At 45.1% G+C, this 24988-nt stretch overlaps 1 protein-coding gene across 4 annotated transcripts in view; it reads left to right on the top strand.

The window, feature by feature from the left end:
* The window catches only part of akap13 (A-kinase anchoring protein 13), an 82479-nt gene that overhangs the window by 22693 nt on the left and 34798 nt on the right, over positions 1–24988 (top strand). For all 4 annotated transcript variants that reach the window (XM_029497454.1, XM_029497452.1, XM_029497453.1 and 1 more), the window contains exons 6-10: positions 5593–5776; positions 7097–7298; positions 7538–9500; positions 10651–10736; positions 20919–20973. In XM_029497454.1, the coding sequence (XP_029353314.1) occupies positions 5593–5776; positions 7097–7298; positions 7538–9500; positions 10651–10736; positions 20919–20973 (2490 nt within the window). The remainder of the gene's footprint in view (positions 1–5592; positions 5777–7096; positions 7299–7537; positions 9501–10650; positions 10737–20918; positions 20974–24988) is intronic.

Consider the following 24988-nt stretch of genomic DNA (forward strand, 5'->3'; position numbering starts at 1 on the left):
ACATCTCTGTTGGTGTGTTTGTCTCGGGTCTGCATATTTTTCACAGCGCTGACATTTATCAACAGAATTATGAAAGATTGAAAACGATGAGTGTTATGTTTACACAAAGGTGCGACTGCTGAGACGTTGCATGTGTTTGGATGGATGTTGGAACACAAAGTCCATTTTCGTGTCTCCATGTCGACGCTGACTGGCGGCTGATTTGTAGGTCGCTGCAGACGGTCGACGGTCTGCTGTGTAGGTTAATCGTGCTCGTGCCCTTCGCCTCCATCGACACACGGCGGTCGTCCGTGTGAAAGTCATGAGCTTCAAACTCGTAATGATGCTTCAGTCTGACCTGAAGAGCGTTAGCTGAAATAATTCCTGTAATTTTTATATAAAAAAACTGAAAACACCTTCAAAGGTGGAGCTTTAGTCAGATGAAATAGTGAATGTTAGTGTTGTTGAAAATGAAACCACAGTATCCAGAAAATGAAGGTTTCTCGATTCAGACTTTTAGTTTAATGTTTGTTTTAAATGCACGGCCTCGTCCTACGGGCTTCTCTGGACGTATTTCCTGTTAATGACGCTGAATGAAATGAAATGAGTCCACATTTCGTGCACAGGTTTACAAACAACATCAACAGCAGCCTGTGTTCTTCTGCCTGCAGCTCAGATTTGAAGACACGGTGTTGATCTTCTGTTGTGGCGAACGACTCACTGAGCTCAGTTTTTCAACTTCAAACAAGCACAACCATCCAAAATGCATCAAAGTGGAAATCAGGCCGACGTACGTCTTCATGTTTCCACCATCGATCCGATGAACAACATAACAACTCAAACTATTTTCAGTTTCTACAATAATTTTATAATCAGGTCTGTATTAAAACAAATTAATCAATTAGGTATGACGAGATAACAAAAGTTAAAGTCCTGAATGTGTTCCTTCATGAGAATTGAGTTAATAATACACTAACAGTATATTTTAATTATGATAAACTCATGATGCATTGTTAATAGGAGCCTTAGAGCAGATTTTGGCTGCTGCTGTGACAGAGACGCCACAATAATGCCACAAAAACTGAGATTGCTTCTGTTGATTATATTTTCTCAGACATGTTTTTAATGCCAGTGGAGATTATCGTCTTTTTTTTTTCATTTTTTATAACACATCATGTAAAATGATCTGCACTGAAAAATAACTGCTCGCTGTGATCAGTCTGAGGCACTCCAGATGAAAAAATACAAACAAGGTGATTCACAAAGCAGCTCTGAAACAATAGAAACATAGAAAGATGTAATTCCAGTTGTGCGTAGATGGAGGATATTATGAGGAATATAATTATAGGACAATGCGTCGTGATTGTGTACAATACGTGTGACATCAACACCGCTCTAAATTTATTGTTCTGGAGTGAAATCCAATCAGAACCGACCCTACAGGCGTCAGGAGAAGGAGCACTGGGACGACCTGACAGCAAAATGTCTCGGGTGAACGCCATGTGGGCTGTAACGCACTGAGTGGGCGAGTCACCGGTTTGATTCCCAGCCAGCTGGACTTTTCCCTGTGTGTCATTTCCCTACTCTGTCTCATTTCCTGCCTCTCTCCTCTCTTCTATCAAAAAAACAAAGAACCAAAAACTGAATAGCAGGACTGCTCTGACTAATACAAACCAAGTTTTTTTTGATGATGATGCTGTAATCAGGAAAAAAAAGGACATTTTACACTTGATAAATGAAAAAGTCTGTCGTCCTTCTGAGCTCTCGTCGTCCCTGTGTCTGCGAGGTTTTCTCCTGAGCCGCGCAGGTCAATCAGAGAAGCAGCAGAGCTCACGGACGAATGAATAAACTTTCTTGTAATCTTCTGTAAAGTATTGCTCGACACTCAGTGGAAAAGATTGAGGCCGTGCTCGTCCCCCTGCAATTACAAACTGAAGGCCAGCTGAAGATGACAGCATGTCCCTGCTGGACTGTGTGAACAGAGCAGCACAGTTTGGGCTGTGAGAAATGACCACTTTAGTCCAAACAAACATACATTTTTAATAAAACTAAAGCGCCAATTTTCTCCAGCCATTGACTCTGATGACTTTAATCAGGTAAAGTGAACCAAGCGAGCTGATGGCGATGATAAACTCTGCTTGGTAATTGCTCTTTGTGAAGCAGCACAAACAAGGCTTTTGGGAGTAGTTAGCGCGCCGCTGCTGCCTCTGGCTATTGTTACGATAATAGCTTATGGTTTAACTATTAAACCAAAACCAGCAGAACCAGCAAGACAAAAACAAAAAAACAAACAAACGAACAAAACGATCTGAGAAAATGGAGTCGGTGGGAGAGATTGAAAGTTTACTAAATGTTTTATTCAGTATTAATTTTGAAGTCATCAAAATCAATTTTTCGTTAATGAACTCCACCCAATTGGATCAAATCTGCTGTGCCGCTGTTGTGAAATGTCTTACAGCTTTTTAGAGATGGACACACACACACACAAAGGATCCTTTGCACTGAAGTCTGTTGTCATGTTGTTGATGTGGAAGGCGGCTTCCAGCTGCGGTGAGTGATGTGTGCTCTAATAGGCTGTGCACCGCAATATGTCAGCGCTTCAATACAAGACGCTCAACTGCAGCGAACTGTGGGGAGGAAGAGGAGTGCAATTCTGCTCTCCATTTATCAGATCTGTCAGATGATGGATAGCGTCAGACTACAGGTGGAGGTGATGGTGGTTTATCTCAGTCATCCTTTGTACTGTGGGCACACAGCAGTCACTGATCTCACCGCAGCAGAGCCATTTATTATCCTGCAGGAAATTCACGTCCCTTGAAAGAACCGTGCGTGTTCCTGAAGATGCTGAACAACAACCCCCCCCCAAATTCACCTGTTCTGCACAATTAGTAACATCCACTGTCAAAGTATCTGGAGCCTTTGGTTTGTCAGTTTGGCATCCATCACCTCCGTTTAATGTGCGTACAGGCCGTCTTTGTTTCCTGCTGGAACAGTTATTAGACAACACTGTCTGTCTGTTGTGTTGATGGAACAACGGAGTCCAAAGTCCATCAGGACAAAGACACGCTGCAGCCGAGCTGCAGATTGAACTGTTCCACAACACAAAAGCCGCCGTCGCTGAAACGTTTGATTATCCATTAGTTGGTCAGATCCGTCACCGACAGAAAGGAGGCCTCCTCTCTTGCTCCCGGTACAAAAGGTGACGCAAGCATCTGGTGCAAATTTCACAGCTTTTATTTTCCCACCTCGTGGTCACAGGTGTGCTGGTTTCATGAGGAGGAGCGGTCAGGCCCGTTGTTGGCTGGTCGTTATCTTCACACAGTATAAAGACAACTGACCAACAGTTCCCCAATCTGAGGTCTGCTGTTTAGTGTCAGAGCACAAACACACAAACCTGCGTCGCATTGTGTTGTTCATCACTTTGAACCTCGCCTCTTAATATAAAATGGAAGATGTCTAATGTTGTGATTTGTGCCGTCAGTAAAGCACATTGATTCTCTTGGCCTTGTTCTGCCCTTCAGGACGCACAACGCTGCTGCAGTCTGCTGACTCACAACGTGTAATGAACTCACCTCAAATACAATTTAATTATGTGAAACACTGGGCGTAATCTGCAAAGAGCCAAGTTTTTAAATCGCAGACGGCATGCTTGATGATTTCGGTCATTTAGACCATGAAATAGAAAATAGAGCCTGAGAGTTTCCAGCGTAGACAGATAAATATTAGATAGACATTATAGGGATGTTTGAAATTTTATATTGTAAGTTATTTCAGTAGTAAAATGTGACTTTGGGTTCAGGAAACATTAGATTTAATTCATTTTAATCAGCTGGCCCATTTAATTAATTTGTTAAAATCTAATCAACGGATTCACTGAAATAAATGTTTTGCTGTTTGTTTAAAGTTGATACGACAGTTAGTAGTTTGGGAAAAAGTAAAAAACAAAAAAAGAAAGCTAAATAGTGGCCAGCTTGTGAGGATTTCTGTGAAGGACTGTGAAGCTGTTCTGATGACTCAACCTGCTGTTTAGTCACTCATTTCAGGGACTGCTGTTCTGCTGCGAGCGTCTGTAACCGTCTTTAATGTCCACATGAGCTTCCTGGATGCCCCAGTAAGAAAATGTCATGTGTGTTCGGACAGTTGAGTCACTTTTAAGCATTTCCTGCTGCAGACGGCGCCTTGCATTCCAGCCCGCCATCACTCGGCTAAGTGGAGCATCAAATTTGACCAATTAGCTCGAGGTTCATCGGGGCAGACTGGTACACACTGAGTCTTTTGCTAAATGGACTGAAACCTCTCATCAACACACACACACACACACACACACACACACTGGCATTGTAAACATTACTTGGTGATTATTGTGATGATGATCACACAAACTGAAAGCTGGTGCAGATTGTTTTAGTGCTCTTTTACGACTGATTATATCATGTGGTTAAAGTCTGCACACGAGACGCCGTCAAAAAGTCCTTGAAGAAATCACAGAGAAGTTCCTGTTTGAGGGGGAAGACTATGGATTTTCTCTGTTAGCACAAGGAAATATTTGTTGATTTCTTGGTGTGAACGCAGGAGAGAGAAGCCTGCTCAGCTCACAGGCAGAAAAAGAGTAAAACCAAATATTTTTTATAAAATAACGTGGAACTTTTCTGCCTTCCGGTTTCTGAACTTTGTGCCATTTGAAAGTCACCACAGACCAGCTGCTCTGATGACCACAAACACTTTGCAACACATCTGGGTATCTCAGCAAATACAGTTATCTCAACTTCGAGCTTATTAAGGTTTTTATTAGCCTCTAATGATCTTTAGGTTCCGCTTTTCATTCTGTTTTTGCCATTTATTGCCTCACTCTTTGATATACTTTATCTCAGCAGGGCCTTTAAAATTGACTCTACATTTTGCAAGTGGTGGGGCAGTAAAAGACATTAATATTAACAGAAAAGATTGAGAAACTCGCTCAAAGAAAACACAGACTCAAAGTGAGATGAGAACATTTCTGGAATAAACACCAGGCCATTCAGACTGGCTTAAATGCTAAAGGGAGCTTTCGCTGGCAACTTGTCACTTTGGCAGAAAGATGGTGTGTGTGTGTGTGTGTGTCCATGAATCTCCATTACTGTCTTTGTGGATGTGTAAAGGAGGAATTCAGTGTTTGATGGTGTTATTACGAGTCTGGCTGATAAATGGGGCCAATAATGTGTTTTAATTAAAAATGGGAGTCTGCTGCTCTGAGTGCGGCTCACCTCTGCTCAAATGAAATTGTGCAGTTTGATTGTGTCACTTTGCTGTTGTATCGCATATTACATGCAGCTTCTGAAGCTTTTCCACACCGCCCTGAACCGCCAAGCTTTAAAGCCCGACGCATTCATGTAGAAAAAGTGCAGTTTTAAAAATGGCAGACCGAGACGAGCTGCGGCTTCGTCAGCGTGTAAAAGTTTATTCTTTACTGGGTCACTGTAGATGCTGTGCTAGTTAAGTGTAACACAAAAGTGTTGCCAAGCTGCTTCAACACAAACTCCACTTCACCTTCCTCAGCTTCTCTCTTTGCTGCTCTTATCTTCTCGGCTTTGTTCTTTATTTTTCATCCGTATGTGTTGCTCGTCTCCTCCGCAGACATGAAGCCGGAGGAGACTCTGCTGCATTTCTCCGCCTGCCGGGGTCTTCTCCAGGTTACACAGTTCTTGCTGCAGCAGTCTGGAGCCAGAGAAGCCCTGCGATTGATCAACAGACAAGGCCACACCCCGTCTGCCGTCGCCGCTTTACGAGGACACAAGCATCTGCATGAGCTCCTCATAAAGTAAGGATCCAGCTCTGCTCAGCTACAGAACTGACTGTTATGCTTCAGGTCCATCTCACCTTCCTGTGAACTCTGCAGTGTTTGACAGTGATTCCAGCTCAGTCAGTGAACTTTACCTTTCTCTCCCCACAAACATCATCATATCAGACTCTCAGACAGTAGTTGGCTCCTCCACAGCCCTCACAGACAACACTGTCTGTCTGTTGTGTTGATGGAACAACGGAGGCATCCAAAGTCCATCAGGACAAAGACACGCTGCAGCCGAGCTGCAGATTGAACTGTTCCACAACACAAAAGCCTTGGATCACGCCTTGTGCGCATGCTGACCTGTTGTAGTGCTGCTCACATTGTGTGTAACTGTAGGACGCACACGCTCCTAGATTCTCTCTGTGTGTTTTGTTTGCAGTTGTCAGATGTAATCCTTAATAACACCTTCTTTTTGAGTGACTGCAGAGGTCACATTCTTTTATAGTAACACATTAAACTGCTGGAAAAAAAAGCAGCTTTTTGGTAAATGAACTGAAACAAGGCTTAAAGTGGAAATGGAGCCCCTTTTATGTCTTTTAAGCACTCCACTTATCTGCTGAAGAATAGTTTTCACTTAACTCAAAATGAAGATGCCACAAGCTGAAAGACAACTACCATTCAGCGAGTCTGCTTATTGCAAGCTTAAGTGTGTGCTGGAGTTGCTTCACGACTTACAGCTCTCTCTTTATGTGTCTAATTACATTTCCCTCATGAAGAAGTGAAGTCACTTGCAGCCTGGCCGCTGACCTCAGCCTGCTGGGCCTTCGCAGCTACACAAATCCACCCAGGATTACGCAAACCTTTAGGTGTCTCCTCTTTGCACCATTATCTCGATGGAAAAAAAAACCCACTGGACATAGTTTTTACCTTCAACACTTTGAGCAAATGCAGCAGAGGGAGTGAACTCTTCCTGGAAGGCTTATCAACTAGGAGTGGTCTTTCTGTGGACTATCACAGGGTGTATTTCACCCTCAGGAAGGGAAGGGTTCCTTTTTTTTGTCTAAGTAGCTTCTTTATTACCTGACAGCTCCTCTGTAGTTCGGTTGATTATCTGCTAAAAGGCCAGAAGAGTCTAACATAACAACCACAGTATTGGACTGTTGGCCCCAGATATAAAATAAAAAGTAAAAAAAATAAAAATACAGCGAGCACGTGGCTCATGGGAAAAAAAGTGTGAGCGTGGACCGGCTGACATCATTGTTAAAACCTTCTCTGAATAGAAGTTCTGTGCTGTGTTATCCAATCACGCTGCAGCCCACAGGCGGGATGATCTGAGTGTTTATTTTACGACAGGGCCGACACAGACACAGACACAGAGACGGAGAAAGGCACTGCGAGCGTCCACCAGGCTTCTACAGACGCCCGGGTCATTTGCCACCTCCCCAGGCTGAACACGCACACCCTGACGGTGAGAATCCTCCCCGGGAGCGAACCCCCGACCCTTCAGACCAGTGTGGAGCAGCTGCTGCACTTGATATGCCATCTCCACGCCAAGGTGAGTCACGGCACCCTTCCCTTTTAGCACAATATCGCTACTCAGGTTGGCTTCACATCGTTGGACATTGTTTGTCTTTTCACTGCCCTCATTTTTTTAACCTTCAAACTTAGTTTGTACAACCAGCGGAACACCTTGTGCAATCATTGAGTTGGCGAATGATAAGAGCTGGAGAGCACAGCCCTGCTGGTCTCTCTGACGTTTATCCTCCTTTTTTATTTTTTATTTATATTTTGCAGGGAGTTTCTGTCCGGGAGCTGCAGGTCGATCGGCTGCACACAGCTGCTGAATGTTGTGATGGTGTCACTGCAGAGATAACCTGCAAGGAGCAACTACAGCCGCCTGCTGCGGCGTCCGAGTGCTCAGATCTGACAGCCGAGGGCCAGATAGAAAGCCGCCTAAAGGAAAGCAGCGTTGCCGACAGTGAAGCTGGGAATGCAGAGAATGATGAAAGTTTGTGTGTGAGCGCTCCGACATCAGAGGTTTGCCCCCAGGAGGATGGCCTCGGCTCCCCAGAGGAGCGGGCATGTGTCAGTTCAAACACTGGGAGAGATTACTGTCAAGCAGAGGAGGACGAAAGGGAGCAGCCTCTTGGTTCCACCCAAAGTCTGACTTTGTGTGACAGGAGTGACGGAGCCCAGAGTGAGGCCGAGGGGGCGAGCCTCACTGTGGGAACACCACCACCAGCAGGCGGGGGTGAACAGGCAGAGGAAGCTGATAGAGGAGAGGCTGTTATCCGGGAAGGACAGGAGGCCACGAAAGGAGAGGACAGATGTGAGCAGGAAGAAACGGACAGCTCAGCCAGGAGGAGGGACGAGGAGCCCAGCGCAGAGTGCACAGATTTAACAGAGACCAGAGGGGACACGAGCGCTTCAGTCATGGGCCAGGCCTCCTCGTCGCACAGCTCCGACCCTGAGACCAGGGAGAGCACCGGGAAAGACGAGGTGGAACTCGGAGAGGATCTCTTGGCAGAGAGCGAAGGGTTAACAGACCCCTCATCAACCCCGGGGGACCTCCCCAACCCGCCGCTGATAGACTGCGGTGATGTAATTGAGGAGTCTGAATCTGCTTTTTCCCGTCTCTTGATAGAAGGCCTCCACAAGGGGGAACCACCACCAGACATAAACAGCCTGGAACAAAACCAGGAAACAGCTGGTAGGGATTACGCCACAGAGCAGCAGCAGGGCCAGGCTCCAGAAGCTTGCTGTCATTCTGGGAGTTGTTCTGGAACGGCGAGTGGTGAAGATGTAGCCGAACCTTCTGGATGCAGAATGGAAAGCATTCCATTTATCCCGGAGGAACCCGAGGATGTGGGTGGTTGCTGGACTGCTGATACGCAGATCGATCCAGTCGAATGCCAGAAATCAGCGGAACGTACAGCCGGGTCTGACAGCAGACCTGCTGATCTGGATCCAAGCTTGGCCCACAGCGTCTCCAGTGATGATGATGGCAGCTTCCAATCAGTTGGAAGCTCCACCACAGAAATATTCCACCCCACTCAGGATGATGTCTCTGTGGAGGAGCAAAACTTGGATTTAGTCCAAAGAGCCATGATGGAGGAGCCAGATGATATAAGACCTGGTGAAGCCGATGAACATTCGTCCACCGAGGACGCAGAGCTCCACTCAGAACCAGGAGCTGCCAACGCAGAGACAGAGACGGCCTGTAGCCAGACTGGCACTGAGCCTGAAACACAACTGCCACCCAGTCCTCAGACAATGGAGCCTTTCAGTCCTCAGAATCCAGAAGAGGAGCTTGTCCCAGAAGAGGATCTGTTGTTGAGTCCTGTGTTGGACTCTCCAACGGTGAATGCTGATGCAGGTGAAACTGAAGAGGTCGACGCCGAGATCGAGCATTCGGCATCAGAGGTCACCGGCGGGGATTTACCTGATCCAGAAGAGACCGGCGATGCTTCTGTGGTGGCCTCGGTGGAGGAGAGTGGACACGTGCAATCTGTGCAGGAGCAAAAGAAACAGGAGGATTTGGAGACGACTGCAGATGAAACGTCGCCCGAGGAGGGATCAGGACACGTGGAGAATCCAATCGATGCATCTTCACCTCAAAGTGTCACTCTGCCGTCAGACGGCGCAGAAGTGGAGCGTTTTGGAAACAGCGACGCGCCTGATGAAGCTCCCGTTGAACATCCGAGGAGTCCTGACACGGTGGATGGCGCCTCAGAGAGCCACAGCAGTGCAACACAAGGTAAGGGAAGCTCTGATTAATTTCAATTCAAGTTGGGGTTTATTCTAGGCGCTCACATGCACATACATCACAGTGCCACTTGTTTATTCCTAAACAAATGCACTAAATCAGCTTCAGCCATCCTCTGGTGATTAATGGCAATACCTCCGCAACGCTAAATACAATGCAGCCCATCATAAGAGCACTCACAGAGATGTTTGGCTTTATTGTGACGTCCTTTTGTGATATATTGTTTTGTTTGGTGTGAATTGTGTATTTAATTAATTGCGACTTTAAGATGAATTTCTTTGATGTCAAAAAGAAAGGTTGGCTTTTAAAAGGTCCCAGCAGCACGTCACTGTGCTGGGACTCTAACAATGGGACACATGGTGACGTGATATGTGGCAGGAGAGACTGAGGCGGGTTCTATCTTTGGTACTTCAGGCCACGTATGACCTGACAACACTTCCCTTTGTATTCATATGTTCTCCATTAGGCTCTGCCTCACACACACTTGCACACACTGGCTGCAGTAAATATCAGCAGGCCCGGTCACATTACCAGTGCATGTGACCAAGTGTGAGACGCTCAGTCAGAAGGCTGGCTTCTCCAGAACAAACACACTCCAGCCAGTTGATGCGAGCGCGGAGCAGGAAGTGAGGCAGTCCGCTCGTCCTTTCCTGCTCATCGGGTAGAATTGTGCTGGACCCGAGTCAAGTGCAGAGGAGAGTGCATCACAGCGAGCGACTGAGGGGTTACCTTTATAGACGTGTCATCCATCAGGAAAACTCTGTCGCTGCATGTTTTCAGTCAGAAATGTGTCTCGCTTCAGTCCACTAAGACACATTCAGCCTGTCCTCAGGTGGTTATATAAAACTTCCACTGGACCGTGGGCGTTCTGTTTTTCCAATCAGAGAATGATGAATTCATTTACATTCAAATTGTTATTTTCCCCGTGGTGAATTTTCCTTTCAGGAAAGTTTTAATTGTAAATAAAGAAGTATACACACAAGCTGCAGCACCATTATTGTGTTATTGTAAACTCATCAGTGTCCCTGCAGTGAGGATAGACAAGTCTCAGTTCCTTTCACTCGAAGCACTCGATATTGATTCCTGTATTTGGACGATTTGCCGTTGGACTGATTGCATTGTGTTGTGTGTATCTCTCCAGAGGTGGATGTCATTAAGTCTGAAGACACTGTAATTGCTGCAGGGGAGGAAGAAAATGACACAGCAGCGGAAACAGACTTCTCCACGGTAAGCTTTAAGATCCTACTGTGGTTGTGAGCTCTCACGCTCTGCTTTGTTGTTCACGCAGGTTTGATTAAGGCGACTCTGAGGTGAGTCATTTATTTGACAAAGCCCTGAAACACCCAGAGTAACCTTTCACATGACGATGTGAGCAAAGAGATGAATATTTTCCTGCGTTGTCACATGAGCTGAGGTAAATGTGGTGTGAATCCAAAGGTGAGCAAACCCTTCGGTTTCTCACAGCTGATATCTGCTGCGTTGTGCTGTCGATCTTAATGCGCTCGGCTCCACCTTTGCTTTTCCTGCTCCGACAAGTCAAAACGTCTGCTGTGAAAAACTGTTCACCCACTTGGGCCGTACAAAGCAACAAGTGAGCTCTCGTCAACATCTCAGTTGGATGTGAAATGTGAAAGAGCATAAAAACCTCAGTGTTTCAGTTTGGTCATTCAGGAAATACTAAACTTATACCAAATCCAGAGACCGGCTCTTTATTGGACTTTCCCACAAATTAGATATTTTAATAATTTGCACACCTTGTTGGATTTGGCAGATACTGAGTACAATGAGCATGTTTACTGTCACCATCTATCCTTAATGGTGTGACTGATAGATGATAGATAGAGCTGATCTGTAGACTTAAGGCAGAGATGAACTTTTTGTGTGTGCAGCACAACACAAAAGAAAAGAAAGACGCAATTGATTAATTAAATTCTTATTAAAATTCAAACTCTTTATGGATATATATATATTTTTTTTTTGACTGTAATAGAAGAGTGAGGAGAGAAAAGCATATCAGAAATGTGACAGAAGGGAAAGCAGGATTTTCTTACTAGGCGCTCGATGTGCCAACTCAAGATTTGCAGGAAGAAAGTTGTCAGGAACATTTTTTCAATTTGATACTCGCAGCTTAGTCAGCTCCTTTTTGGTATTTTTGTTGAGTGCAGTCACTGAACAAGGAATATATTACCTGCTGGTGTGTGGAGTGTCCTGAAGGATGACCTCTACATTTACTTTACTCTCAAATCCAGCCAGATCTCGGCCTCATCCTTTGGGATTGGTTCTGTGCAGTTCATTTTCTCCCTCAGCCGCCGAGCACATGGATGCGATCTTCAGTAGACGGGACTTTACTCTGAAATGTTGCTGACTGACAGATTCCTCAGCAGCCATAGACTTGGAGTGGCTTTGCTTATTCCTGGGTTGTGGTCTGGGTCAGTGGCTTGTTCTGAATGCCAGATGTTTGACTGCAGGAGGACGCACTCGTTCACGGCGTGCAGGGTGCTGGGGTCGCCAGCAGAGGGCGGCGCAGCATCAGTGGCATCGCTGCAGCGTCTCCTCGTGACCAGAGGCAGAATCCAACGACCTGCAGCTTCCTGTAGTTTCTTTGACGTGCAGCTGTAGCAGCAGTGGAGGTGAAAAATGACAGCCAGGCTGCTCTGTGATCTGTGGGAATATTCCTAATGATCCCAATAATGGGAGTACTTATTATTACCCGAACAGATCATTCACATCATTCAGTCATCGTCATAAAATGTACAACAGTTTGTATTTTCAGTGTAGTTAAAGAATGAAAGCTGATAAAACCGACTGGATAACGGAATACAAACGACAGCAGTAATACCTAGTAACCAGCAAAGGAGGCGTGAGGTTAATGAAGTAATTAAAATCACAAAGAGCGTGTTGATGCTTTGACAAGATGTAAGCTATTTAGACAGCGGATAATTTAGTCCTGGATGATTCAGCAGGCGTAACATCTGCATTTCATATCTCAGAGTCCTGGAACTCGAAGCTTGCGAGTCCACTCAACATCACGGCCCTTCAAAGTTCTCTAAATCACACATCAGAGCGGAATAACGCGGTTTTCATCTGCAGCTGTGAGTCCTGTCAAAGTGCCAGACAGAGTTAGACACTCAAGACTTGAGCAGGAGATAAATTTAGATTGTTCCCAGAGTTGTTTTGCAAATGGAATTCATATAAACATCTACAGGGAAGTAGCAGCACCGTGAGAAAGGGTGGAAGTGACGTTAAACGTGCTGCTGTCAGGGCCGGCAGAATGCTGCTGTTTAATTTTTACCTGTGGATCGGCCACGTTCACAGTCTGCTTGGAAACAAGGAGCTTCAGAGATGATGGCTCCATTTTCTTATTTAAAAATGACAGCCTGAGGTTAAAAAGGGACACTAACAATATTCTTATATACCAACAGGATCATCTCTAACCGGGACCAAACCTGTTGGGATTATTCTCTGTGAATATGGCCTGATTTTATTGATTTATTTGTCCTGATGGGAATATGTCCCTGCACTCATGATGGATCTCATGTGATCTTTAACTTCTCATAGTTGGAATTTAATGCACAGTGATTTGTTTTTTATTTTTATTTTTTTTCTTGCTGAGAGAATTTGAAGAAGAGGTTTGGTTAGTCAGACAGAGAGATTGAGAAGCATTTTCATTTGATATAATTAAATGTAAATCCTGTTATGTGTATGTGAAGGTGTGTTTATAAGCTCTCATCCATCTTCATGATGCACAAAGATTATGAGTAATACGAGCCCGCAGCTTGTTTGGCCAGTCGCTGGGCTCCATGTCATCTTCTGGCCGACTCCATGAGCTATAGCAGAGTGGTACAGAGATTGTCAGTTTTTCATCCGGTCGCAGCAAACATTGTTCAGTCCAACAGATTGATTGCGGTGTTTCCATGAGCTGTGAAACACCTGGTCCTTTGTGAAGGTCAGAGTTTGATTTGTTTTTTCGGGCCGGGATTCGCTGCCTCTGTGTTATTGGTCAGCGACAGCCGGGACCCGAGGGCGAAGCAGATTCACGTGAGACTGCAGAGACCAGGACGTTTACATGCATCTGAATATCTTCCAGGAGGAGCATTGATTTAATGGGGATGTGGGGGGGCAGCAGATGAATAATTGACTTCTGTAATTTATCTTGTTTGTTATGTTTTTCATAAAATTGGACTAAAATTGCTGCCATACATCTAAAGAGCAGAGCGCCGGGGGAGAAGATGATTTTGTGAGCTCTTGACCAGCTGCTGTCCTGCAGCGTGTTCGGGAGGTGTGTGTTGTTGTTTTGTTTGTTTTTAATTTCCATCCTCTGGTGGGAAAAACCATCCACGGTGACGATATAAAGTGCTTTCATTACCTTTCCCTTTGAAACCATAGCTGTACTTTTCACGTCTGTTTCACAGTCTGGGTCTGTAAAAAAAAATCACAGTCTGCTGCTGTGTGAAGATTTATCTACACACAGACACACACACTGCTTGTGTTCATGTCCATTTGTGGGTGTAATCGGGCTCTTGGTGCCGTCTGTATGGACGAGGAAAAGGTTTTGTGCTAGATAAGAGATTCTTCAGTCCCTTCTAATATACAGAAATTTGATCATTATCATTATGCAGTGATTTAGAAAAGCAGAATATTTTCATAGATATCTCAACATTTAATGAAATTATTGCATGCTGTGTTTGAAAGAGATGAGATCTTTCTGGCACCCAATGGTGGAGAGATTTTGTGTGTGTTGTTTTATTTAAAAATTTCGTACCATTTCACCTCAACCTGCAAAAAATGAAGCTGCAGTGCCCCGAGTAGCAACCATCCCCAGATAACATCTGAGGGAGCTGCAGTCTCCAGCAGAAGGCGCCTCGGCGGTGGCCTCATCCAGCAGGGGGTGTTAAATCGCAGGCACATAAATTCTGAGGATCGAAAGACATTAACTGGAGTAATAATGGCCTTCTGTCAACTGTCACACTGCAACAATCCAGTACTTTGGAGAGGCTGCTCAACAGGATGAGAGAGAGACATTCACTACTTCTTAGAGAGAGAGAGAGAGAGAGAAAACACAAAGAGAGGCAGCAGAGGCGTGAGTCAGGAGAGAAGTTGAGGCGACAGAGGAGAGGAAAAGAGAGGGAGGGAGGGAAGAAGAGAAGGAGGGAGGGAGCTGAGCTGGAGTCTGGCTGAAGGCTGCTTCTGCGGCCAGATGTGAAGCTTAGCAAGCAGCTTCGAGTCTTTCTCTGGGATTTTAACCTTCTGCTCGGTCAAATCTGCTCTGGATATTTTAAAGGAAAAATGTATGAGCGCCACAAGCGGAGGTACAGCCTCTGTGCCAAAGGAGAGAGAGCTGTAGACGTGGTTTTGATAAAGGTAGGTCACTAAAGCGCACTCACAAACAAAAGTTGTTTGGTGTTTGTATCGCTGCTGCTGCTGTTACAGCTGTTTGACCAGAGGCTTTGAAAACACGGACGTTTGGGGCATCAGATGGAGAAGAGGTCATAAAAGTTGAAGCAAAAGTGATAAAAGCTGAACTCAGGTCCTGAGAGTTACCAGAAAAAGAAGCTTTCACATGAAAATCTGAGCTTCCATGAAGCTCCTCCGTGTTTTTTTTTTTTTTTCTTTTGAAAGGGAGCGTCAGTCTTATTCTGAAAAGCTGTCCAGGAAAAAGTTCTTTCCAAAGTAAAACATGATCATAACCATCACAGAGTGCTTCAGCGTGCTTCAGCAGACCTGCAGTGAGGGGTTTCTCTGTGTTGCACCCTGGGAGATGATTGCATGGTTGTTGATAGTGGCCCTCCAGACGCAGAGTGCTGATTATTTTGGGGTGGAGTGTGGTTTCTTTGGACGTACGCTGTACGCCTCTGCTGTAGGAAACACCGACACAGATGCCTACGCTCGGCCCGTGCAGCAGCTGTCCATGAAACTTAATGAGGCTCAGACAGTTTAAGGTCTTTCTGGGGTTATTTGGTCGAGGAACTACGGAGCTGAAACAGAATCCAAGTCTGCCGATGTTCCTTCAGTGACACCGGCCTCTCAGAGGTCCTGTTACTGTACCATAAAGGTTCAATGTCACACGGTTTACTCTGAGCGTTCAGGAGGATTTTTCTAAATGGGATCTTTTATAGTTCCCAAAAGTTTTCCTATTTAAAGCCTGAATGGCAGTTTTCCCTTCACTACACATACAGAAGCCTTTACAACATTTATTTTTTTCCAGGGAGTTTTTTTGTTTTCTGTCTTGATTGGTGTCATGTCTTTTTTTTTCTTTAAAAAGAATAGCTATAAAAAGAAGCAAACCAGTGAATCTGCTTCGAGGTCAGATAGAAATATGAACTATAAAGGAGACAAGCGCGTCAGAATGAAGACTAAACTTTACATCACCAACAAAACCAGACAGATTAAACTCTGGCTAATGACTCAAAAAGGAAATAATTCCCATTTGCTCGATGAGTGTTCAGTGCAGTTGGTGAGTCCTGCAGTGATAAACAGACTGACAGCCGGACTGTTTAATATGAAACGTTAAATAAACGATGAACTCCACCACCGTGGATTTGTCTGCTGAATGTGACATCTACAGCCAGAGTGGGAGGCACAAAGAGGAAAATATTTATGAAGTGGATTGCTCTGGTGTATGTAACGCACCTCTTTAGCCTATTGTCACTTTCTAAACTTGCTCCTGATGTCAGCCTGTCCCTCTTTGATTTTTTTTTTTTTTTTTTTTCTTTTTTGTTATCCAAGAGATGAGGGAGAGAGGAAGAGGTGAAGTGAGAGAGATATGACGGTGTGGGAAAAAGGCAGGGTTGGACTAACGGTTTCCTATGGCTTCAGATGGAAACAGGCTTCGGGCCAAATGACTTCATTCCCAGCGTTTCTCCTGGCCTTGAGTCACAGAACACATCATCACTCTACTTACAGAGTTCAGTTATTGCAAATCGGCCTTCAAACGAGCTAATATGGTGCTGTAATATATACAAACACGTTCGGTTCAGCAAGTCGATGGCAGAAGATATCAAATCATCGTGTCCTTTTTAGGGCACTTTTTTCTAACTCAAGTCAAACTGCAGCATTTGTGATGTTGGTTAGAAAAACTGGAGAACTCAGGGTTGTCTGTGACCTCTGACCTCTGAGGTTAGAGAAAAGGATGTCAGAGGAGGAGACGCTTCATATTTCAGAGCTGGTGCAACAGTTGGGTCACAGTCTGCCACCAGGCACCCTCAGGGATCCAACGATGTGTGAATATCTGGAAACGCTGCGGAACCTCTTTGGCCGCCTGCCTGCTCAGAAACAAGGAAGCAGTCCAGCTCCGGCCGGCCTGTCTTTTTATTTTTAAACCAGATGTGCTTTTACTGGGTACAGTTTAGATTCCCCCGACACTACAAATATGCGCCGGGCCGTTCTGAGTCCAGGGTACCAGGTTTCAGAGGGAGGGGCTGGCTGACTGGTTGAATGAGCGGCTGCCCGATTGGCTGTCATCTTGTTCATCTTGGCTCAGATCGGACCAAACACATTCACCAGCTCATTGATCTCTCACTACATGTCCAACCTCAATTATTCTCTTTTTCCTCTTCATGCTTCCTTCAGGAAAAATAAACAGTCTGTTTTCAGTGGCGTAACCCCGCCCCCGCAGAAAAGTGATTAACGACTTTTTCCCTCCCTTTTTGAGTCTGATACTGGATTTTGGATAATGACAGTTTCTTGCCAAGAGCATCAGCCAGTTTTGTTGTGTTAGAGTGCAGCCTGAGCGGTGCTGCCGCTGCGGCACTGATTGGACGTCTTGGTGGTGAGTTGGCTTTGGAAAGTAACGGGCCTTTCAGCCCGGGACTAGCTAGTTAATGTCACAACATTGCTGTTTCTGCTGTTTCTGAACCCAAACCCCGGTTCAAAAAGAGTAGTTACTGAGCCCAACCCCAACCTGACAGACGTGTGATCTGCTGTGTTGGTTTGTGAGCCGGAGTTTGTAATTTCACTGTCGCCATCTTGATCTTTTTGAAATCAGAAGAAACCCAGTTTGGAGGGGAAGCCAGATCTGAGGAGGACTGAGCGGTATCTGACCTGTTCTGTACTCCATCGTGGTGTCATATCCGGCTTTATGGTTTTTCTTCCTCTAAATAAAAGCACCATTTTGCACTAAAGGCTCAAACTGCTTTTTTAGATCTCAATCTTGTGACGAAAACATTTTCTGAGCGAATAGATAAAGTAAGACGGAGGTACATTTCCCATAGACTTCAATACAACCTGGCTTGTTGTGACAACAAGTGGATGGTCAGTAGATCTTCAGTGTTGATTTCGTCTTACAGGCTCAGAGTTGGCTGTCGGACCCAAACTTTTTTATTGTGAATGTAAAAGTGGTCCGGTGGTTTGGAGCGCGTGCCATTTAATCACAGCGTCTCTGGTTTGAATCTGGCCGAAGACAGATGCTGCAGGTCGTTTCTGACTAAAAGTAAAGGCGTAAAAGCCCAAAGATAAATCTTAAAAAATAAATAAATAAATGAAATGTACCAGCAAAACTTCACTGAGATTAACAGTCTCATTTACAAAAGTGCTCTGACCAAAACGGCAGCAGCAGAAAGCAGAGAGCCATCTGTCAAAGCTCCTCCACCCTGATGCATCTTCCTCCAACACCTTTAATCTCCATTTTAAAAGGTTTAAAGAGACCGGCTCCCCGAAACATAAACTCTCCTGCAGGAGTTTCCAAGCTGCAGGCGCGACGTATCTGAAACTCATTTTCAGACGCGCTTTAGGGACATAAAGCAGATGCACGACTTGGTTAGCACTTTAAAGGAACCTTTTCTTTTTGTCCAACTCCCAATCCATCCTCCAGCAGCTTATAGTGAAATTTAAATACCGATCCTTCAGGCACCTTCAGGGACTCTCTGTACTTTCCATCGCTCAACTCAGCTCTCAGTTCTCCAAATTGAAGAGGCCGTCATTCATCTGTTCACCAGATAATACAAACCGCAGCACCGGACAACACCAATAAAGGTTGACAGCAGCTCCTTCCACGTAGCCGACTCAGAGCTGAGCTTGTTCTATAGTTAGCCCGCTAGTTCAGTGAGTAAACAGTCTATTAAAATACTTCAAGCTGCTGTCCTACGTCAAGTATCGCAGCCTTTTTGTAATTTGTTGACATTTTTTTGCTTTAGCGCACAACCTGTGCGTGCGTGTACGTGTGTATTTGTGTGTTGGTCTTTGTCTGTGTGTACTAGCACCCTCTGTTACTAGCTAATCTTTCCTCGTCAGCGTGTTTGTTCTCTCTCAGCGAGCTGTGTTTGATATGTGAACACAGCTGTGGTGGAGTGGGGGGGGGCTGTGTGTGTGTGTGTGTGTGTGTGTGTGTGTGTGTGTGTGTGTGTGTGTGTGTGTGTGTGTGTGGACTGTGCATGCAGCTGTGTGTGTCGGGTTTTGTCGCACGCACGTGAGTTTGATGGGTGGAAAAAGCATAAGTGGGTGTTTGATTTGTCCGCACGCATGCAACACGATGGAGATGCATGTTCACTGCGCCAGTTGGTATGCAAGTTGTTGTCAGTGCAGGAATGCAAAAGTGTGTGTGTGTGTGTGTGTGATCACAGTGGGCGCTTTGACAGACACACACAGACGCACACCCACACACACCCACAAACCACTCCCAGCCCAGGACAACAGCTCAGTGTTTCTGTGGGTCTCAGCAGACTTGTCAATAACATGCAGTGGGGCGGTGGAGGGGCAGTTGTTTTGTAACTGTGCTCGGCCCCCTCACCCCCAAAGCATTCTGGGAGGTTTGGACTCCGTTTTTAGTCTTCCCCCAGCTTACCTCCTTTTATTTCTGCCTCTGCTCTGTTCTCCTTTCAGACGCTTGAACTTCTTTACCTTCCTTCCCTTTTCTTGTGCAGCTCTCTGTGTTCAGGTTTCGCTTTATGTCCACAGATTGTTTATTTGCTGCTTTTCTCTCTTTTTGTTTGTTTGAACATTTCAATTAAAAAAAATAGAAATAGAAGCTCTCTGAAATACCGGAGCTGCAGGACTGTGAAGAGCACTTTCACTTTTTCCAAAGAGCTGATCCACTCAGTAACTGGCCTGCAACCCCATGTAGAGTCACAGTTTGGTTTGTGACTCCTTTTTCCTTTTTGTTGAATATGAACCAACAAGAGAAATTGTGCCAGTTTTTCAGCTTTACAGGTGCCGGTAGCTGGATTATCCAAGTTTCCGAGCTAGGCTGCTGTCAAAGTGCTATCAGAGCTCTCACCATCAAATGACATCAAATGAGTGTATTTCCTAAATTGTCAGAGTAATCCTTTTAAATCATGTTTTTTTACTTTTCTCCTTTTCTTCATTCACTGTGGAAGCTGAACGCTGACTCACATCTGAGTGACTCTCTCATATATACACTAAATGTTCCCCTCATTGCTCTTTCAGATTAAAGGTTGTGGCCTTTAGATTAGTGAGCTGTTTATACTATGACTGGAGCCGAGTTTAAAAGGCCACGCTAAAGCCTGCTGATCTGAGCCGGGCTTAACCCGGGTTTACCGGGGGTTGGAGGTTAAACGGGAAATTAGGGAGGGGAGGAAAACGAGCTACTGTAAGGAAGGAAGAAATAAACCATTCATGGAGGACACGCAATAAACATCTTCAAGGAAGTTGCATCCATTATCTGTGACAGCAGATTCAGCTGCAGCTCAGAAATCACTTGACCCCTGAAAAACAAAGACGCCTCTAACAAACCAGTTGGGCTTTTTTTTTTTTTTTTTTTGTCTCTGCTGAGGAGCTTGTTGTTTGCTAATCTGGTTTTGTTAATAGATTTTTAATCTGTTATCTTGACGATGAGAGACACATTCAAAGAGAGAGCTTGTCATCTTTATTTGTGTCTCGCTGATGCAGTTTATCACAACACAGTGAGTTCCTCTGTGAGCTTCACTGCTTCGGCCAAACTCTTGAAGCTTTGGTGTTGCCTGTGAAGAGGAGGGGTGTGTGTGTGTGTGTGTGTGGCTTTGTAGCTAAAACCAGCTCTCTCTCTCTCTCTCTTTCTCTTTCTCCCATGCACACACACACAGCTGTTTTATAGACATTCAGACCACAGAGGAAGCAGCGCCCCAGCGTTGTGTGTTTACAGCCAACCTCAGATCTCTGACAGGCTGTGTGTGTGTGTGTGTGTGTGTGTGTGTGTGTGTTCGAGTTGGTGTCAGCATGACTGTTAGCTCTGAAGGCTGAAAACAGACTCAAGTTAGATCTTTCCAAACAGTTCCTTGTGAAGACGGAGCTGGATTGCATCTACTAAATCCCGTGAATGCACTTAATCCTGCTTTCCTAAAAAGTGACTTATCGTTGCCTCCCATCCTGTGTACGGAGCGCCGCTTCCGAACAGACACGCTGGTCTGCATCATTATTTCTGAGGGTGACAATCACATGTTGCTGCAGCTGATTCAGTGTCTTCCTGTTTCTCTGTAGATCCACCGAGACAGAGAGGCGTCATTCCATCAGCCCTGCGAAGCTCCACACTCAGGTAAGAGTCACCGGCAGCGAACTAAAAAATCCACCTTTGCCTCTCACAGCACACGTTTTCTTTTGTAGATGTTTTTTCTGCTTTGTTTTTTTAACATAAGATGATTTATGTCTGTTGCTTTCAGCCACGCTGCAAAGTTACTATTGCTATTTGTGACAAATGTGTCGCGCTCGGTCATTTTTGTGTTCCTGTTTATGCTGGAAGATGTTGTCTGGCTCGGTCTTATGAAGCCCGTCTGTTTGGAGCGATAACAGATTGATGTTTGGCCTGCTGACTCAAACAGTCTGGTTCAAGTGACACAGACGCGAAGCAGAAACGTCATTGTGATAACAGCCTTTTATTCTTACATTCATCAAAACAGCAGCTAAAAACTTAGTTTGTCAGGTTTTTTTTTATTTATTTGACATTAAAGCCCTCAGACATCTTTTATTTTGTCTGAAGAAACAAGATTCATTTGTCAGATACAACCTCTTTTGTGATTTTCTGGTCAAAGAAATTTACAAATGCAACAACGATGATCGGCTGTGGTTGTGCTTGTGTGACATGCAGGCCTTTTGTTGGTGAGCAGTTGAGTTGTGTGTTGGATGGCAGATCTGCCTGTAACATCGTCACTGATGGCACGTGGCTCACAGAAACCTGCCTTTGAAAAAGTGATAAGGAGCAGACCCACGTTTATTTTTGTTTTGTTTAAATGTAGTTTCCCATAAAGGCGTACTGTACACAGACTTGAAGGGAAGAAAGATGTTTATGATAGTGAGCAGACTGAGGCCAATTCCCAGCAGGAGAATCACGTCAATAAGAGCTTTCACTGAGCCGTCAGCAGAGCGTTTGAGCATTTTTTGTGCTGCAGAGCGATGAGTTGATGAGCTGGACCCGGCCTGTCGGCCTATTGTTTGTGTCCCGTGCACACCAGGATATGTATTCACGCCACAAGCATGGAAATGATGTGATGTATAATTTTTGCCAAACGCTCAGGGTGGTAACTGTTGGTGGTTTGCCAGTTGACCCTTTTTATGCTCTGTTTGACCCTCCAGAGATTTTGGAAGAGTCTCAGCATGATCAACAGAGCTAATTAACATTGGGCGGCACAGGCAGCCGTTACAGACGTGGCGTGGGCTCAGCAGGACTCGCTCAGCATGTCTGAATATTGTCTCAGCTCTTTGTGCTTTTCTTACGAACACGCCGTTTTCCCCGTTTCTGTTTTACTTCTTCATGAAAGTATCTGCGGACTAAAAGTGAGCTAGTGGCTCTTTGAGGTGGTTGAGCTTCAATGTCAACACGCTGCTGCTTGTTTACTGTGTTAGTTTAGTGTCACACTTAGATAGCAGCAGAAAATACAAAGTACAGCCGAGACTGATGGTTTTTTTATGCCCAAGTGTTGGACCAGCTGTGCTGCTAGTCAGGGGATCTTCTGTCGAGATCGAATGCCTCCACAACATTTCATGGCTATCTGTCTGATATTTCCAATTTAATTTCCTTTATTCGTCCCACCATACAGTATAACTCAGACAGGTAGTGGACTATGTCAGACTTCCTCGGGACGTGAATTTGAATATTTGTCAATATGTCGAGACCTTTCGCTCTGCTCTGAAGCAAACTGACCTGCTTCCTTTGTGGCTCAACACAACACAAGCTTTCCAGGCTGTTGCCTGTTCAGCAGTGAGGAAAGAAAGTGAAACCTTAAAATAAATTATAGATGTTGACACATATAAAGTACATCTATGTCTGGGCAGCAGAAAGGATTCTTTGACCTCCATAAGATGAGTCTGTGCACAGAGGCCGCTCTCAATAACGAAAGACCCAAAAGATCGATGAGCCGGATCAGGCTGAGAACAAACCGCCTTCTATTTGTGTGGAAAACAAATGAAACGTCCTCCGGTTAGATGGAGAGGAAGAGAAAAAAGAGGTGGGAATCAATGCAATGAAGAAATACTCGGGGAAACACAGGAAACACAAAGGTGGAGAGAGAAAGATAAAAAAAAAAAGGAGCCATGTCAAACGGAAATAAAATGGAAGCGCGTTTGAGGGTGGGATTTCCCGTGTAGCAGCTGGAACACGTCATCACTTCCCTTTTGGTGGAAATGCGTCTCCCTCCCTCGATGTACCCACCTGACTCCTTCAGCCTCTTCTTCTTTGAGTCTGGAGAGAGATGGCAGAAACGGCAGCAGGAAACTGACTGACTGCTGTTAAATCTCCCGTCCAGCTGATACACATTACCTTTCTGAATTCAGCTCCTGATGTATTTCTGCTTCAGTAATGAAGCAGTGTCTGTCTCAGCAGTTACTCTGTGGATGACCTTTAGATTTTGGAAACACTCCCACAATCCTCTGAGTGATGAGCTGACGCACTTCGGAGATCCTCGGACTTCACCCACAAGTCCAAGCAGGTTAAATATCTGCAAAACGAACAACATTCCCATATCTGTCAAACATTAACACGGCATTTACTAAAATACTGATTTGAAAACCGTCCTTATAGAAAACTGTGAGTCTAAGCTTACTGGTGAGGCAGGAAGTCGACCTTTCGTTTCAGGTCATTGGCCTGACTTGTTGGGAAAGTGACTTCCAGGTCAAGATTGGCCCAGGAGACTTCAGAGTCGCCCCCGAGCAGATCTGGGCCACTGCAAAAGCAGATCGAGCAGCCAATTCTCTCTGAGTCATACAGTTTACATCCTGAAGCTCACAGCTGAGGTGTCTTCCCACTGACAGAAGACGCCATGCACGGTTTGTTATGTTACATGTTCCATTTATCGCGGGGGGGCACCCTGTTTCTGCCCAGCTCCGTTCCAAAACCCTCACTTACACAGGAGGAGACACGCTGGGTGTGCCGTTGGCCCAAGGCAAAAATAATACAGTGAGGAAACAATATGTAGGATTAAATAAAAGTGAAGGTTTAAATTATAGTTTGGTTAAGCATGCAGGGAGGACAGCGGAGGATTGAGGCCGTGCATCAGCAGCCTCTTGACGAAATAAACAAATAGCTTTTCAAATTTATTTTATGGTGATTGTTTCATTTAGCAGAAACTGCGACAGCGAACAGCACGAGGTGACGTGACGGCTGCTTATCAGCTCCTCTGATTCACCCTGTAGTTGTGGTAACCGAGGCCCCTCCTGCCCGGGCTGCTGTTAGACCTCGCACTTCCACATTTCCTCCATTTGGCTGCTGAGCTTTGGACGCTTTCAATGTTTTGTTTTTTTCTTTGGTACCGTCGGATCAGATCGCTGTATCAGCACGGTCCTGGTGATGAAACAAGTGTCCGAATACTTCTGTCAAGGTGATATTAATGTTGGATAAAACTTCCCAGCTGTGGTTCAATACGCAGAGCGAGTCCTGCGCTAATCGGAAGGCCGGTGGTTTGATTCCCGGCTCCTCCAGTCTGCGTGGTTGAGGGTTGAGCGTCCTTGGGAAATACTGGATTTGGTCTGAGGGTTGGTCCATCAGCGTCTGAATGTGGCTTTGACTGTAAACCGAGAAAAGTGCTCCATGGGAGCAGTCCAGTTTTATCATCCTGAGGCAGCGAGTGTCAGTTTTTGTTTGTCCGTTTTAATTTAAGCCTGAAAATAAACGGAGGAGGTCTGAATACTTTCTGAGTGCACAACAGGAAGCGCTCTGCTTCTTTAGACAACAAGAAAAATGTGTGTTGGTGCGGCACAACTTGTGTAACGAGTGGCCGACTCAGTGGCCTCTGCAAGAAGTCGGCACATTTTCACAATGAATTTCTACAGATTTAACACAACATGCTCTTAGAAAACAAGCTGAAAAACAACATCATATTTTATCTATAAGTGCTGATATTATCTGCAGGGAAAACACTTAAAGCAGCCTCAGTGGCGACTTGTCTTCACTAACTGTATGAAAATGTGCACAGAGGAGTGTTATGAGACAGAGTGGCCGGATGGATGCTCTTTTTTTTTTTTTGAGGGGGGGTCATATCTCTTTTACAATTTTTTTTCTCTGCCGCAATCATCTACCAAAACACACCGCTCCTCCAGAATCCTTTCTCTTCCAAACACGT

The sequence above is a fragment of the Echeneis naucrates genome, chromosome 3 (assembly GCF_900963305.1).
Source record: "Echeneis naucrates chromosome 3, fEcheNa1.1, whole genome shotgun sequence".
Taxonomy (NCBI): Eukaryota; Metazoa; Chordata; class Actinopteri; order Carangiformes; family Echeneidae; genus Echeneis; species Echeneis naucrates.